This window comes from Leptonotus elevatus, chromosome 1 (assembly GCF_054856555.1).
Source record: "Leptonotus elevatus isolate MCC_2025b chromosome 1, RoL_Lele_1.0, whole genome shotgun sequence".
Lineage (NCBI taxonomy): Eukaryota > Metazoa > Chordata > Actinopteri > Syngnathiformes > Syngnathidae > Leptonotus > Leptonotus elevatus.
This window is the reverse complement of record NC_141239.1, coordinates 46,702,722-46,721,145: the sequence shown is the minus strand read 5'-3', so window position 1 is coordinate 46,721,145 and position 18,424 is coordinate 46,702,722. Positions and strand designations below refer to the sequence as shown.

At 40.8% G+C, this 18,424-nt stretch overlaps 1 protein-coding gene and 1 long non-coding RNA gene across 6 annotated transcripts in view; one reads left to right on the top strand and one right to left on the bottom strand.

The window, feature by feature from the left end:
- Positions 1 to 304: 304 nt before the first annotated feature.
- LOC147182529 (trinucleotide repeat-containing gene 6A protein-like) overlaps positions 305 to 18,424 on the top strand; it is a 45,175-nt gene continuing 27,055 nt past the window's right edge. For 3 of the 5 annotated variants that reach the window (XM_086059391.1, XM_086059477.1, XM_086059306.1), the window contains exon 1: positions 305 to 553. In XM_086059391.1, coding sequence (XP_085915517.1) covers positions 549 to 553 — 5 coding nt within the window. In that variant the 5' untranslated portion in view covers positions 305 to 548. Of the gene's footprint in view, positions 554 to 658; positions 743 to 1,858; positions 1,909 to 18,424 lie in introns of those variants that run through there. The other 2 variants (XM_086059563.1, XM_086059646.1) reach the window with 2 other exon arrangements.
- LOC147182530 (uncharacterized) lies at positions 12,175 to 13,683 on the bottom strand. Its single transcript, XR_015090561.1, has 3 exons — positions 13,545 to 13,683; positions 13,148 to 13,203; positions 12,175 to 13,074 (listed from the first exon to the last, which is right to left on the bottom strand). It is a non-coding gene; the product is annotated as an uncharacterized LOC147182530 (long non-coding RNA).

The window sequence follows — 18,424 nt, the reverse complement described above, 5'->3', positions numbered from 1 at the left end:
TCAATGCATGCCATCTTTTAAAATCAAAACTGTTTTGAACAATTTGAATGTCATTTTATTAGTCAAATTGCATAATTGCACACGCACAAAAAAAAAATCAACAAACAAGAAGAGTCCAACTGCCTCGATTAAACCCCGACGATTTTAAATACTGTTCTGTAGCTGTAATACGTTTTAGTTTTAATTTCTCGGCTCTTCTAGTAAAGTGCGGTTGCGTTCAGTCAGAGGAAGTGGAGAGTGTTTCCTGCTCACCCCCACCGTCGTCCTCCACTCGCATACACTTTCAGGCGAGCAGCCCCCCCTCCTCCATCCGTCGTCCCTCCAGGGTGTCCGCGCAGACGTGCACGCGCACAGCGGCGAACAAACAGGAGATCTGTAGCTAACTGCTAAATGCTAAAGGTTAGCCAGCAGCATCAGCGAGTTAAGAAGAAAATGGCGATCGTGCAGGACGAATGCCTCCCCTCGTAGATGCTGCAAACGCGTTCAAGGAATTCTTTTTAGCCTTATAGTCGGCTTTCTTTTTCCACTCTGTTGCACTTTATTTTTCAATGAGGTAAGGCATTTTTTTGTTCACGGGTTTCCTTCTCTTTTTTTTTTTTTTACGCCCCTTGATGCAGTGCTATTGTAACCTTACCGGGCGTCATCGACACAGTAGGGACTGGCGGAGATAAGTTCAGCAGCCGCCGCCGTCGCTGTTGTTTTAGTTGGCTGGCCTAAGCTAGTCAAGGCGAGCGGGCCGTTTGTAAGTAGTTTGCAAATAAAATTGTCTATGCATTTTTTTTTCTAAAACTGTTCGGCGGCTACCGTTTTTATTTATTGGTAAGACAGCTAGCGTTAACTAGTTGTAGTCATTGGTTAACCTTAGCTTTTGTCGCGTTTAAAAAAATATATATATATTTACCGATATTACTCTTGTGTATTCAACGAAGCTCTTTCGAAGGACAGTTTGGTGAGTAAAAACAAGTGGAAACTCGTTGCATTAGCATTTGTGTTTTTAACACGACCGCAAGATAATTCGCAGCTTCGTCGTAGCTTGTAGCCGCTGTTAGCTTTAGCCGCTATGCTAATTTAACGACGCAGATGGCTCGGCGGTCGTGCAAACAGTCTAGCCGGCTTTTACGTTAGCATCCGAATGGTTTTACTTGTGAGCGGTTATGGTTTTGTGCGTTTACTTTTCAAGGCGTTGCAGGATAAATGTAATTTGGCGAGGGGGTAGTTGTGCAGTTTCGATTTCGATCGAAGATATAACACCCTCTGTCGGCAAAGGGGCACCCATCAGCTGGTTCGTACCAGTAAACACTGCACTACATTGCCTTGCTTTAGCGCGTGAACACTTGAGACTTTATCAAGCAGGCCAGACGAGGTCACGTCGCACAGTAAGGTTTTACGCAGACTCTCGACGGGGCTTTTGTTAGTGTTGGTCGCTTTGGGAAAAATACTAGTGGAGACGAGAGGAGCAGGAGCCATGTTGGTTAAAACTGCGAGTGGGCCAACAGCTGAGGAGAATGTAGATAATGGCCGATCAAGACCTGAGCTGTAACTCTGACCTAAACGCGCTCTCTCTCTCTCTCTCTCTCTCGCTTGCTCTCTCTTTCTTTATCTGCACAGCCCAGACACACACACAGCTCGTTGGACCTGAATATAAAAGACGTCTTGCTTGGGTTTTCTTCTTGTTGTGTTGAGCAACTTGTTTTCCAGCATATTTGGCATTGTTCACAGACTATAATTGCAGACAAGTGTCACAGTTTGTTTGTGACCGTTTCTTACATAACTCAAAGTCAACACTCATTGCAACCCATAAGATCCTGTTTGAGTTATTAACCTTCTCTGTGTGTGTGTGTGTTTTTTTTTTTTATAGATTTGGAATTGGAAGCTTTTGCCACCAAAGAAACTGAAGCATCTTAAGAGGTGTGTGAGTCGCTATGAACACCTAATTCATGCACACAGCACCACTGTGGTCGGGGCCAGCAAGACATTCTCTGCTGGTCTAAACAATATCAGGTCTTCATTTACTAGGGCCTGACCAACCTGTTTTGTTTTTTTAAAGGCTGATTTTGATATTTGGCAGAATAAGATTCTAATAATCCAGCCGATTAACGCTTACAGCAATAAAGATATGAATTACAAGTTGAATATTTGACTGTTTTACATTACTTAGTCCTTAAGTATGTGTCTAACTTTACTGATATATTTTTTTACTTGTTTTTTTTGGGGGGGGGGGTGATGTTTGAATATTATCTTAGTTTTATGTTGTAGCGTGTTAATGCCTAAATAAAATAAAATGGCTAAACTGTTATAAAGTAGTTTATATCGGCCCATTAAATTGGTCGGGCCCTAATGTTTACAACCTAATTTCTAATCCATTGGTGCCTTGAGATATGACTGACATGCTTTAGGAGGTTTTCGGGATAAATGCCACCATTTGCCTGTTTTTTTCCCTTCTATTTTCTTTGAGTTGCAAGCAAAATCTTTGGCGATGAGAGCTATGGTGTCAGTGAACAAGAGTCACGCCACAGCAAACAGCAGTTTGGCAGATACTAAACAGTCCTTTAAAAGGGTGTTCAAGCTGTTTTATGCCACTCCCAGTTTACGTTTACAGTTAAACTAATCAAAAAATGAGGATAATTACATGTTGTGTATTTAAAAACACACACATAACTTTACCTTAAAATCTTCTAGCTTAATGCTAACACATAATGGGGAAACTCATTACAAGGTTGAGCAAATAGCATCTACTGTATGTGGTGGTGTTAACTGTATTAATCAGTGAATGTATGAAAAGAAACGATGCAGCAACTCATCTAGACAGACAATATGAAAATACAGTGGCCTATTTGTCATACTGTGCAAATGACGACTAATTACTGTATTTTACTGAGTCAGTTGTGAAACTCTTCTTTATCAGTGTCTGTATGACTGTATTGTACTACCCATTGGTGGACATGTTGCACACATCTAAGGAGTTGCAAGGAATTAATCATGATACATAAACTGTTGTAATTTTTTACATTGAATTATGTAATGTTTTTATTGAAGTAACATTTTCTAGAGTTCTATTTCACTTGTTTAAAAAAAAAAAACATAAATTTTTTTGGGGGGGAAGAGTTCCTTGGCAAAGTTAGCAGTAGTAATACTCTTATTTTATTATTTATCCGATGTTAGCCTCTGTCATGCAATATCAGTCCAATGTGCCCAGGGCCTTCAGAAGCAGTTGTTGGTCAATATAACTTAAACTATATGCGCAATAGGAGTGTTTCCTTCCAGATAAAAAAAAAAGAAAAAACATCCTCACGTCAGCATTTTCCCATCTTTTGATTGGTTGGTTAGAGCAAAAGCGTTTTACAAAATAAACGAAGACTAACAAGTACTTTTTTTTTTTTGCTGATCCGAAAAACTATCGATCCGTGACTCAAATCCGTGATCCGATCCAAACCGTGCCTTTTGTGATCCGTTGCACCACTAATACTCAAATTTTAAAAGGAGACACATAAAAGGCTTTGCTTTTATGTTAACATTAGCTGGTATTTTGTGCAAATTAGGGGGCCGATCTCATAGTTTGGGGTGACTATTTGTCTCTAAATTAATCACACAAACATCTGCAATATTCAGGTTTTTGGAATCCACAAATATATTTGTAATTTACACTTTTTTTTCCTGTTGTGTGTCCATTTATCATGACTTATGATTTGTTGTAGGTACGTTTGTGGATCAGCGGGCCCACGCTTTTAGTTTTGAAAAGTCACACAATTTGCTCGATATTCACACCCATGTTCGGTGGTTTCCACTATGAAGGCAGTGTTGCGTTCTCCGTTGAACATGAACGAGTCTTCTCCCGTTTTTCGGCTAAAAATTGGAAATTGAAAAATGGAAGGAAAAAAAGCTTAGATTTGATTTTGATTATGTGAAACTAAACATGATTTATTTGTTTCCTTAAAGCTTTGCCTTGAAGCCTGAAGACGTTCTTTTACTGCTGCGGAAGAATAACATCTTCCCGGTCAAGTCTCCGAATGCATTCTATGTTATACCAATTAGCTCCTGCTTGAATTTGCTGCGGCACTCTTTTATTTTATTTATATTTTTTTGTGGCACTCGGAATAACCCGAACGGCTCTTTTGAAAAACATTCTTGAGTTTCCGAACGATTAAAGTTTTCGAACGATCTGAGTGGAGCAGAGGTCGCAGCAGGAGGAGACTGGCTAAAGTTGTGAAAAAGATGGCGACTTTGAACTACAATTTAAACAGACTGCAGTGGGAGCATTAAAACATGGGCTCGCGCTTGTGCAACCGGATGGAATTTTGATCAGCACACACTGAAAAGTTGGCCGCATTTCAGTGGCACTGAGCCCTGTTGTGCGTGTGTGTGTGTGCGCACAGTGGATGGGCAGCTGACGCTTATGCAAGCACATGCAGTTCCGTTCGAATTGAATTGGAGGGTCTGGTTTGGTCTCGACCCATTGTGCTGAGTAAGCTTTGCTGTTTTAAATCGCTCACGGTCCTGATGTTTTGTGTGTGCAGAGATGTTTGTGTTGAGGTCATTGTCTCTGTACACTTTGTCCACACGCAGCCACACAAAGGACCTCGAAAAGGGCAGCTCGTCCATCACCTGCATGTGCAATTTCCCGAACTGGATGTTTTTATTCTGACCATCTACCTGCTACATCTACTTGTTTGTTGTTGTTAATGTTGTGAAAAGTGCCCCAGAGGAAGTCAAACACAATCTGGGAAGGTGATCGCCCTCGGATTGTATAAATCCATAACAAATAAGGAAAATAATGTAATCTTTTTTTTTTTAAATGTTAATGCCTGTGTATATATTTGAAAATACATGTTATAAGTAGTAGTGGAACGGATCTTTGAGCCGGGACGCGTTTGGATCAAGTGCAAGGATGAGTCAAGCTAGCCACGGCGTCCTGCCAAGGCCAACTTCAAAATAAAAGGCTACCAAATAATACATGGACATCAATGCAATAGCCTCGGAAGGCTTTTATTTTGAAATTGGCCCCCGAAGGCGCGCGGTGGTGGGGGGTGTCTAACTTGACTCGTTGCGGTCCACGGTATTTTGTAGCCGTTTGTTTTTTGTTTGTCTGCCTTTCTTATACATAATTCTTAAACCTTTGCCACCAAAATCTGGAGTGACTTTACATTAGTTCCCTTTAAACAGGCAAACACTGAAGAAAAACAATATTCAGTGTATAGTATAGTACAACAGTTTTTATTTACATCAGTCATTTGAGCTTCAATGACAATATGCTCACGTCCTCCAGGTTGGGAAACACTGATTTGATTGGTTATGATGCTAGGCAGGCTGTGAAGCTTTGGTTTTCCCAAGGGGAAGAGAGTTTTGAGGCCAAACAAAATGAACAAAATAATGTGTGCATTCGCATAAAAGAAAAGCCTTTGTTTTCAATGTCTTTTAAAGTTATTATAAAATAATTGACTTGTTTTGCTAGCCGCTGCTTGTTGCAGACAGACAGTATAATATATCTTTAGTCACTGTCCATCTTTATGTCATGGACCTACGGTGCGACCAACTGAAAAAGTTAGTGTAAAAGTTAGTGGAGGGCCCTTGACAAATTAATGTCTGTCGGCCCCCACCGCCCCCGGCTGGGAACAATGTGAAAAAAATGTACCGATTTTTCACAACCCAAATTTGCCCTGCCCTGCTGCTGAAAAAAATCCTAGTGGAAACACTACCATACTCTCACAAGACCTCATTGCTGTCTGACTGCTGCCATTTTGAACAGTAATGTGATTTAGTGCCTTAGGTTGTCATAAGATTTTATGGGATTATAAAAATGCTTTGCTTCTCATTGTCGGTAGTACTGACTTCAGACCGTTGTTTACTTTTGATTTGGTGAATTGTTCGACTTATCGTCAAATTTTGCTATAGGCATTTAGTCTTCTGAATGAGTGTATATTTTAAATTTATCACCACACAACTCTAAATTTCTTTGCCATTGTAACAGAGCTTAAGTGCTAGTTGACCGTTGCTTCTTCAATGCAGGAAAACCACACCTAATGGGGTTATGACACTTCAGCAAGCAGACACGAGCATTTACATATGGTAAACTTGTGTAGGTTGGGACTAATTCAAACGGCAATAAAAGCCAGTTTTCAAAAGTAGGTAACTTGGTATTGTATGTTTACATGCAGGCAATAACCTTTGAATAATTTTTAATAAATATTTGCAATATTCCGTTTTTGAAAGGCCATGTAAACATAGCACACACAAAACCCCAAATATGCGCTACCCCTGGGTTACTCCTTTCATAACCCGAATTCGTGGTCATATAAACGACATTTGGAATACCTCGTTTGAACGAGGCATGCTGCATTCTTCGTCTCCGTCTTCTTTTCTTCCCCACTCATTTCTATTCGCAAGGAATCTTGCTCTTTGTAGTTCTGTATACACTTGCACCGAACAACTCCGGAGTAAACAAGGTTGTTTTTGCTGTAATGTAGTATTTTGTGCATTTGTGATCCATGACGTCACTGATCGCTCATGCAAATTATGCTGTAAAGGCGATCACCGATCATGCATAAAATCAATCAAGACGATCAGATTGGCGTAAAATCTTTTGTCAATCGTTGCACCCCAAGAGCAAACTTTTTTCTTTTTTTTTCAACCAAAAATGCGATGTTAGCATGACCTGAAATGACCCCACTGGTTGCTGATGGAAACTGGTGGAAAATCCCAGTATGTCATTCATACAAAACCACTTCTGTACGACTATTTGTATACAAAGATAACTAACTTCATTTCTTTTAATTGAGTGGTGGCTGTTCCAGTGTTGAATGCTATGAGATCATGCTAATGCAAATTGATGCAGATTATATAGTGTGCTGCATGCAAATTAGCCACGCGACCATCCCCTCCTTTTGTTCTTCCAACAGGGTTTAATCCTTGTGTGTGTGTGTGTGTGCGCGTGTGTGTGTGTGTGTCTGTGTTTCGAGGCAGCCTTTGATGTCTGGTCGTGCTAGGGTGCACATCTTGCATTTTGGTGTGAAGATTAACCCTTCCTCCAGGCTACAAATAGAATCAATACATGATCCCCTTTTAAACTTGACTTTATTGCATGACTCAATATTATTTGCAAAAACATATGCCCACAGTGTTCTTTTTTTTGTGGTTATGACTAAGGAAGTCTTGCGGCATCAGATGTCTGATTTCTACCTCGTCATAAACTGTAAATAGTTTATAATTGTGTGTAATATAATTATTTATGTGTGTGTGTGTCAAAATCGATTCTTAAACCTCAAATTTTTTTTTATGGGAATATTCAACAAAACGTCTTACTTAGGGTTAGGATTCACACATTAAGCATAGAAGTTATATTAATGGATTATTAAGCCTTAATATTTGATTTCAGTGCTGTTCAAACATGAAACAGACTGCAACCTGTTTGTTAAATGCATTGGCTCAGTTATAAGCCTGAATTTTCTGATAAATAAATACATTTTCATACAAATCTTGCAGTGTACATGTACAAGTTTACTGATTAGTATTTTCTAAATTTGAGTTTTAAAAAAATCGTAATAATCAATTTATAGATTTGTATCGGGATTAATTGAATCGAATCGTGACCTTTGAATCGTACTAGGCAATTAACACCCCTAATACTCATTCAATATTAGTTAAAACGTAAATTTAACATTCATAGTTTGTGCTTAAATGCCAGAATTAAGTAGTTGGGTAAGTATTGTAAACGCGTCTTGTAAACCACCCATCGAGCATGCTGCCACTTGTGCAAAATTACAACTCACAATGTTTGGATATAACAGAACTTAAGAACAACAGCTTTTAATAATGCAGAAAAAGACAAAAGTGTATTTATATGTACCTCGATTTCACAGTTTAGCTGATTTTCAATTATTTCCTATCTGACACATTTAAAGAAGCACGTTCATCCATTCATGATGAACTTCCCCTACAAGATTGTTGCAATTTTACAAATTTTGTAATTTCTAAAAAAGAAAAAAAAATTGTGCTGAACGTGCTTGCGCAAGTCTTTTTGACTTTTACAACAATGTTGTTCTTTGATGTTTTTGCTATGCTCTGGCGCTTTCTTCCTTTTTTCTCTATCACAATGGAAAGCAAAGTATGTGCTGAATAGTGGAGTAAATTGTCCAGATATTTTCATGCATTTAAAACAGAACAAAGACCATATTTAGTGAAAAGATATTTTTGGAATGTGAATCCCCTTCATCAGTCTGGTGATGTGGCTCCTTGGCGTGTTGTAAATAGATGCATTGTTACTAGCAACTGTAGATTTGATTTTTGTCGTCTTAATAGTACGTATGCACCCTTTTGAATGTTTTTAGATATACAACTTTACAAAGCTGCCTTTTTTTTTCTGCCGGATTGTAACCAGAAATAACGTTAGCTTGTCATGGTCATTTGTAGATGCAGGTTCATCATTAGCTGTGGTTTGGTCCCATCGATAACAATATTTAGTTCCCTCACCATCTGTATCTAGAACGAAATGAGATCAACCACACCATAACACATTTCCAATAGCATCTGTGCTGACCTTGTGTGCCTCTCCCACTAGCCTGCCTGCCGCCATGTTCTTCTATTCCTACTTGATGTTTGCCACTCTCGGTGCCTGCTTCGCCGTATCAGCTGTACTTTTCGGGGGATGGGCAATTGTCAGCCCATTCATAAACAGATGCTGTCTGTGTTGGTGTGTGTGTTCTCTCCAGGAGGCTCCCACCATGTTCTGCTGTTGATGTTGAACACAGAACCATCTGGTGAAGTACTTGATGGTTGGTTGTGAGGGGGGAGGTGTGGGAAACGCAAGGACGGTGTGCTGGCAGCATTTCCATTTCATCAAACCGCTGTAATGGCTTGTGATGGAAAGATGTTAAGTGTGGATTTTTCAAATTGTAGCACTTGGGATGTTCAAGTGATGTCTGTCATTTTGGACCGTTTCTACATTGCGGAGGCCGGAAAGCGCAAACATTTGAAAACATCTCTCAAAGTAGCTGTTTAAAAAAACAAACAAGCTGTCATGGCATAGTCGGCCATGAAAATGGAGACCGGCACAGTCACAACTGAAACCACAGTGCTGCTATTTGTTTAATAACGCTTCTCCAGGCAAGCCTTACTCCACTGTGCAAGTTATTCCAACCCCCATGTGCCAATGGCAGGTACTCAAAAGACTGATGTGTATCCAACATTGGATGACTACAGGCCTGGCATTCATACTTAAGCGTAGTTACCTCTTTTGTTGTTTTGACGTTATTGTCAATTGTATGTGAACAACACTACGTTAGGGATGCACAGATACGGATAGCAGTATATCGGGCATCAGTGCTACCTGCAGTAGTGAGATGCATAAAAATAAAAAAATCCCATAATCTACGCACCGATACCACATAACCAGCATGCAGGGCTCGACTCAATTTACCCGCAGGTGTGGGTAACTTTACATTGTTTGCTGGTAACATTTTCATCATGTTTTAATTGGTGGCATAAAAAAATGATAAATAAATAAATATTCAATAGTGACAGTCCCACACACAGTCAGTCAAGCAGAGTGCTTACTGAAGTTGCACCCAACATTGACAGATTTTGGAACTCGGTGCACACATAAGGCACATTATTAGGTGTCAATTTTTGAGAAAATGTAAGACTTTAGGTGCGCCCTGTGGTCGTGAAAATACGGTCCCTCGTTTGAACGGGGCACTGGTTTGCATTGTGTGCATGCCCTATCATTCTTGTTCATCTTCTTTTCTTCTTCATCACTTATTTGCATTTGCAAGGAATCTTGGTCTTTATAGTACAGGAACGACTTGACTTGTATGCGCAGTTAGATGAGCCTCACTTGAATACATTGATTTCTCCGTGGCGTTTTCACGTTATTTTCTGTCTCTACGGCGACAATGCCAGAGTTTGTAGCATTTTTGGGTTGACTTCCGCTTTAATGACCTTGCACCTTTTCACCTACTAGATTCCACAATGAATTTATAAAGTATTCAGTATTAATTGTGGCGTGTGAGCAGCTTTGTACGTCCGGTTATATCACGAGATCGGGCCTTCGTTGTAATCTCATTAATGGATTAAACAAAGGCCTACATCTTTCTCCTGCAGACTAAATGGTGCACCTGCAGATAACAAACACCTTGGAAACAAATGTGCAAAGTTGGCTTGGAGGCGAATAACCAACACAACATAAAATCGGGGGTTGCAAAGAAAACTGAAGATAAATAATCTTTCATTCTGTTCAAATTAGAATTGTGGCTTTCTTTTAAAGGGGAAGTGAAGTCAAGCATTTGTCACAAACCCACAAAACAGGCGACCCAGAGGAGGAATCTTGAGTATTGATTTGTGTGCATTCAGTTGATAATTTGTTTGTGTTTTTGCCAGCATTGGCTAGCTTTTGCTCAGTTATAAAGCAAGTCATTTTGCTTGCCTTGCCGTTGAGCACTACAATTCAGGCCTTCTCTTAATGTCCTCCACAGAGAACCCACCCACAGAAGGACACACTGTGGATGGAAGAAAGCGAGAAACACAGTGTGTGACAAGGAGGATAAGACTATACAGGACTGGACAGAAGGTAGAGACGATACCATGACATTGATCGTTTGTAAATATTTGACCGTTCATCTGATTTTAGAATAATCCTTTGACTAAAATTTAATTTTGCTTTTCCCTTGGTGGTGTTTAAAAAAAATAATAATAATACAATTTTTTTATGGGTTGGTCATTTGTCATTAATTGTGGCTCACTCGGCCAACATACATTTTTAAATAGCAGAACACTGCTATATTGTTTAGGAAGCAAATTGACTAACTTGACTGCTACTATTTCCAAAAGGATAGCTTCACTAGTTCAGTGTAAATATTTATGCACTATGGTGCAGTGTAGGGTCTGTGGCGTACGTTGCCTTGTGATGTAGCGCTGTTTCGATTGTTACACTTTCCACTTGCTCCTTTTTAGATGAGCCTCCTAGTGTTACAGTGGTGTTCAGACAGGAATTAGAATAGTGTCCCTCTCTGACCTTTACAAACATGTTTGAACCACTGTCAGTCCTTTCCATGTCTTTCTCGCCATCCTACTTTATTGTGAGATGATGCGGGAATTACACGAGCCGGACAGGAACTCTGGCGTCGGCATAAAGGGTAGCTCTGGTATATTTCAAAATAAAACCGTTTGGGAACTCGGACGTAAGCTAGCTAGCTACATAGCTTGACATGAGTTGGACATTTAAAAGACAAAAATCGAGCAAAAACAAATAAATAGACAAAATAACATTTAAACACAAAACGTACTGGTAGAAGTCCCAGAAATAATATCGCAAAAGCATATCGATGTGACGACAGGCAAGCGTGGCTATTGTTTACCAGTAGCGCTCTATAGACACTGTTGTTATTGCGTAAACTCAACTGTCCAGCGTGATCCCCGGGGAATCTTGTGGTCTGGCGGGTGCAGATTTCAGGACACGTACAGCTCTCGTAATGCACGCTGTGTGAATTGCAGTCCGTGCGGCTGCCGTACAGAAACCGCTCCGCAGTCTGTGAATTCATCGCTATCTCTGTGTTGCCGCGTGCGTACGGAGCTGCGGGCCGCCTGCGGTGTGAAGCGAGGGGGGGAAAGGGACGGAAGAAGAGTTCCCACAATTGCCCCGAGTCTGGTCTCTCAGGCCAGGCAGGCTGCAAAGCATGACCTGCGGATGATCAGATTTTTGATGGGGAACGAAAAACTTTGATCAAATATTCCGATCACCTACTTTGCCATGAATACCGGCCGATCATGATCGGTGGCTGATCGATCGCAGCATCCCTAGCTAATATGATTAAATGATTGCTTTGGTAAATATGCAATGAAACGGATATCTTTGTGAATTTCGCAAGCCATGACAGCTCATTTCCATGCCCACCTGCTTGTTACCCTGTGCGTGCATGTCAGCCGCCCAAAGCGGTTATCCTCAAGCTGGCGATGACGCGCTGTCAGTAAATCGCTTGTTCTGTTTTTATTGTTTAATTGAAGCAGTCTCACAGTACACAAAAACCAAAAACATATAGTAGTGTTTAGTGCAGAAAAGTCATGCAAAACATGCCTCGTAATGGGATCGATCTTGAAGACCTATTACAGATTCAGATTGTTAGACTTGACAGCTAAGCTCAAATCGACATGTAGTGAGTGAGATTTACCATCATTAGAGCTGCCAAGTGTTGTTGTCTGTATTTTATTGAAATACCTAACGGTGCTGCGTTACGTGGTGCTGCGCGTTCATTATCAGTGAAGCGCTGTCAGGTAGTAAAAGAGAGCACTTGCTTGATACTAACCACGATCGCTCCTATTCATATCAAACAGCGTTACGGCCGGTATCCGGTGAAATAATGCGTCACACCTCCCACTGGTGGTCATTCATGAGCAGCAAAGCTAGTGAGAGTAGCATCGTTAGCCGGAAGTTGAGGGCTTGATGCCAACCCAACCCCAGTGATTGATGGCTATTCATATAAGAACGTGGAAAAGAAGGAAAGTGACATAGCAAATTGTTTGCTGCTCAAATGGGATTGGAAAAAGCCTGAATAAGCGAGACGACCCGTTCATCCGTCTTTCTGTCACTGGCACTGTTGGTCTCGGGCCCGAGAGGTTGACGTATGTGTGTGTGTGTTAACATATTTATAATTTAACTTGTTACCTGCTTCTTTTTCTTTTTAGAATGGCTATAAATGTGTAGCCGGGGCCATTCCAGGTCTGTCTTTTTCACACACACAAAAACATACTTGTGAACATTAAAAAGTAACATTAAACCAATACAGAATGCACAGTATTACACAATATTTTACATCGCTGTACATCAACAGTGGCCCGTGGGCACTATGTCCCTGATAGGGCCAGTTCAACTTTTATAAATAAAGATGAGATCATCATATTGTTGTTTTCCTATTTAATGTTTTGAGTTCTATCCACTGAAATCTTTTAGATACTATGCACTTAAATTGACCAATCATCATCAGATGTTTTTACTATGCTACGCTTTAGGCTGTTGTCACTTTGGCCAAGAGCGCAAATCCTTGAGGCAGGGGCGCAGAAGTTCTCTTCCTCCGCATATTGAAACGCGCGCTGTAGCAATATGTAACACATGGTCATTTCACAGTCATTCAAAGCAACCCGTGTTTCGCACACAGTAGCTCACTTGGCGCCAACGTGATGGCTGCGACTCAGTAGACCAAGAGACCGTGGCACAAGGGACTGAAAATGAAACTTCAAGTTATGTTACAATCTACAATTAATGTCTGAGTGTTGTTAGTGTAAATTAACAGCGGTGACATGTTTCTCCCATATGCTATTGCAAAGCACATAGAGTATTCTTAAAGCGACATAACAATTTAATGTATAGATTTGAAAATTACAATTTGTAAAAATTTGATTTGAGATGAAAATTTTAAATACTAGTAGTTGAAAAACTGCCATATTCAAATTGTCCTACATTACATTAAAAACCAAATAGGCAATGCAATGGGGTGAACAAGCTTGTATTATATTGTTCATGTTTGGCAAGTACCAAGGGGGAAAAAAAGTACGGTACTCACCATTCTTGAGGACATGGCCATGTACGCCAGAACATGCAAACGGAACGTTTCAGCACAGGTCCAGACCGTACGGGCAGCAGGCACAATTCACAGAGCAGAACAAGTTGTGTGCCGCTGATAGCAAAACCTGTCACTGATGCCGCCGACACCACTGATCCAGAATGAGCTGCTGTTGCTGTGGACTGTGTTTAACCGTCAGCAAGTCTGACATGTGGTCAAGTGCTTAGTGCTCCTTCTTGTTCAGCAGCCTGGAACGGTGGATCTCTCCCCATGTCCTCCTCCATTGCCAAGGAAAATAAAAATTTAGACTCGGCAAAAAGTCACAGACCTGAAGGAGTGGCGTCGCGATGTAAACAAATGCAGATAGCTCGTTTCAAATAGACCACGTCCTTTTAACTTTGACCTTGACCGCGAGTTAGTGGCCAAGCATATATCGCATCTGTATTGCACTAATCACTACCGTTGAAAGTGAATAGGGAAAAGTTAAGGCCAGTTAAGCTCAACTATCCGCTGCGCGGGCGGAACTGGATTCGAACCTCATTTAGTCATTTAATTATTGATTAATCATTGCGCCGCCATACACATAATGCCTGTCTTCTTTGACACTGTTGAGGTATTCGTTTGAGATGATTGTCCTGTCTTTAAATGTAGGCTATTAAAATAAACTATTTTAACTCTTCCTCAATAAATATCACTGAAATTGTTCATCCCAAGTATTTATGCAAACATAAACTTGAAAGGCAGTAAGTCTTCTGAATTCATTTAAAGGTGGAGTTGTTGCTGAACAGCCAGGTAACAAAAAACACTTGACCTCCCTGCAGGAGACTGAATAATGGGAGAAATTTGCTCAAGACTCATTTTTGCACATTGCTGTGTGTTTGTGTCAGAAGCTTCAAACCCCTCCCATCCTTAGAAATGTTATCTGGTCCGAACCACATGCACTTGTGACGTTAATGCTTGTTGCTTGACGGTCTTCAGTCTTTCAACTTATGAAAGTGAGCTAGTGAGTTGAGGGAAAAGCCAGCTGTTGTGTTGGTGCTCCCTGCACATACAGAAGAGGAACATTGTTGAGGAAGTTTTTTTTAAATGTGTCTGTAATGCAGTAGTGTTGATGCAGTTAGTTTACCTTAATTCATTGTTCATACAAAAGTCTAAAGTAATTCTTGTCGCACATAAACTCATGAACTAATACTCAGTTTATTGTAGGCCTGTCAGCTGTCACTAACGAATCTTTTTGAATCTGTTATACACCCAAAAATCGGAATCGAATCGTGAGACATTCAAAGATTCCCACCCCTAATATATATAATGATTATGGGTAAACTGCAAATATATTTATTGTTGCAGCTTAAAAGAATAAAGGGTCCTTAAAGGATACGTTTATTTGGGACTTTTATTTCGAAAGACATTTCAAGATAGGATATTATTAGATATTATCCACAAGGCGGCAAAGAACCCATGGGAGCAGGTTTGTGCTGCCTCACAACTATGTAACAAAGTTACCCTTTTAGGAACTGGTACGTAGTGGTCATAAATTTATTGTAACTTGACTTCTGTGGCTAGCTAGCTTGTTTTGTTCAGATGGCTAATTGTTAAGCCTCATAACTTTGACTTAAGTGGTGTGACAAAACATCATCTGGTGCGACCACTGTAGAAAGCTTTCCATAGTAGATGTATTTCCTAATTGTAGTTGATAGTAAAAGTACAGATGATAGTAAATAAACTAATACATTTTTAAAAAATAAAAATAAATAAATAACTTTGCTTGGTCTGACATCATTGTCCATGAATTGCCCTAAAACAGTTCAATCTCGCTTCTTACTGATATAGTGGGTCGGAGGAGAACAAAGTGGTCAACGACAATTTACAGTCAAATGTTTTGCTTTCTGGACTCTTGTCACTTCAGACGGGGAGGCGGTGGGTAATCTCAAAAGCTCTCATGCTTAATTATTACCGGTAATACAGTTGCCTGCGTTTTGTTGCGACGCTCGCTTGTATTTTTGAATGCTTCAAAAAAATACATCGGTCACAAAATTATTTACTTGGATCTAGTGACGTTTCAACAATGCACATTGCACACACACACATATTAAAATAAACACAGGACCCCAATGGCTAATGGCCATTTTGTAGACATTCTAAAGGACCGCAGTAAAAACAAAAGATTCAAAACATCACTCACCCTACAGTAGCTGCACTTCAACGAATTGTGGCCGTATGTATTCAGTGCTGTTGTAGCGTTTACTATCCATCCATCCATTTTCGGAGCCACTTATCCTCACAAGTATTAGCTATTTAACTAAGCTAATGCTCGGCTGCCCAGCTTCACGTTGTCTCATATGGCGCCATCCAAGGAGGTCTCGCTGATTGCGCCTTGCGGTACAAGTCGCTGGAATTTGTCAATTTGCACTGTACTCCGATGTTGGTTAAGTCCACATAATTATAGCATGCAGCAACAAAGGTAAAAGCAGTTATAACGGAAAGGCCCGGTGGCCCGGTCGTGACCACTCTACGGCTTCTGAGCATTCCCGGCTGTCGAAGTAGGCCGCCTCCGACACGGTGCCTCGGAACTCGACACGGTGCCTTGGTGATCAGTGAAGGGCGCCTCAGGCTGCTGTGGCTGTCATTCCATTCAGGTAAATGTGACTCGCTGCAAGCGTGCGCTCGCAAAAACGTTTACTCCTAGTTTCAATATTTATATTATTTGTATTTAACTTTTTTATAAAGAGTCTAGCAGACTTTGGCTGGTTGTGTTTGTACAAGTAAAAAAAAAAAAAAAAATCCGGTTGCCAAGCCTTTTTTTTTTTTTAAATTAAAGGCACACAAACGCGGTCTGTCGATCTTTCCAGCACTACCTGCGCGAAGGCCAGCGACCGCACCACCTCGTCAACCAGAGCCCAGGCTCACGTTTTCTTCTGAAGTTGCACGCAATGTCGCCATTTTGCGGCCTACATCATGCAGCGGAGGCTTGAGCTCTAAAAGAGACCAGAGCAACGTTTGTATTTCAGGGGGCTTTCAATATCCGTCTAATTCTGAGCTATCTGACCAATAGAAATTGTACTCCCCCCCCCCCCCACCCCCCAATGTCTGCCCGATAACTACTGGTCCGTTAATCATCGTGCATCTCTAGATTATTCCGTCAATTTCTTGAGTAATTGCCTGCAAACCCATGTTAGGTCATCCAGGACTGAATTGTTTAAGTTGGTAAGAAGGAGCAAAGTGTCATTGCATTAAAGCGTTTACAGCGCCAGTCATTTAGACAAGTAGTGGTGAAAAGTGCATTGAGCACAAGTTGTACTGTAGTCACACGGCACTCTCGAATTGGCTGGCCCCTTTGCTTTTTCATACATGTTAGAAGCTGCAGCTGCATTCCACTCGCATCAACCTCAAAGATGGCTCTTTGTCACTCCTCTTTCCACATTCCACTTCTCGTTCCCTACCCCTCCTTACTTGGTCTTGGTCGCTAATAGGGCCGGGCGATTTTGCCTAAAAAATAAAACTTCAGATTTTTAAACAAAAAAATTGATTTGAGATCCCCCCCGATTTTCTGTTATATTATATTATTTATTTTACATAAACCTAGAACTTAAAGTTATACTTTTATCAGTTAGCAAAAGTAACTATATTTCTCCTCTTGGAATCCATGTGCAAAACTTCTACCTTGAATCAAATACTTCTGGAAATGTAAACCTATGTGTTGATAAGGTGGAAAAGTACAACTTTTTGCTAACTTTGTTTTAAAAGATAAACAGTGCTACTTGTGTCCCTCAATATGACACAAATAAACATCACATTTTGCTTTAATGTAGGAATTCAAGGTCTGAGCTTGTCATCCCCTCCAACTGTCTGCTGATTTTAAAAGTAAAAGTACTGTTACGTAAATGGAGGTGGCTATTTTGCCATGACGGCAACTTTCCTGTTAGCTATTTGATTTGCCAGTCCCCGGAGTAAGAAAGTCTTTGCGACCACGCACGACATAAACGTGCACATTTGTGCTATTCACATAAGCTTGTAAATGTCTATGAGCAATCACGGCAAAATATTTTATTTACAGCAGGCTAAAGATTTCCTCGCTCCGGCGATTGACCAATATTGGAGCAGTCTAGAGAAAGAATGTTCCACATCGAAGCAGCATTTTTTTGTCCACGTCTCCATCAGACTTTTTTGTGGCGAAGTGGTTTCAACGGAACCGCTTTTTAGAACCATCTCGGAGGTGGTTCTGCAGCGCCGGTCGCCTGCGGCCGAGCAGGGCCGTGTCGTCACTGTCATCTGATTGGCCGATAGCAACGCAGCAAGCAACGCCGTCGAGCACGCGCATTTCCTTATTTTATGCAAGCGAGGCAAGAGAGAGGCGCTGCCCGGTCTTCGCCAAAGTCATAAACATACAGTTTATACAATAAATATAATAATGTTTTACAACAACACTGAACTATATTTACAATTTAAAAGGTACTTGTGGATGGATTTGTACTGATTGTGGTTTAAAAAAATTGCCAGTGCATACCGCTCACCTGGTCGTATGTTCTCATTCACTTGAATGAGAGCTCCAGCGACAGTTAAATGAATGAGGCTGAGCTCTCCATTCAGAAATCAGCCAGTCGTGAAATCAAGATCGCAATATTTTATCCATGGTGGTCCATATGAAATTGTAAATAGGGTTCAATGTTGGCGCGACTTGCCACTCGTAAAATGTTAAGGCGAGCTGCACGCACTGCGGGTGAGTGCAAGCTTGGCTTGAACAGTTCAAATTATCCCGCCCCCTTCCTGCCGCATGCCTGCTGTAATGGAAAGGCAATGGAGGCAGTGTAGTGTCTTCTCGTACGGTGTGGTAGCGTCTCGTCCGGGGCTAATAAAAGAGCGACATATTTGTTCAATATTCT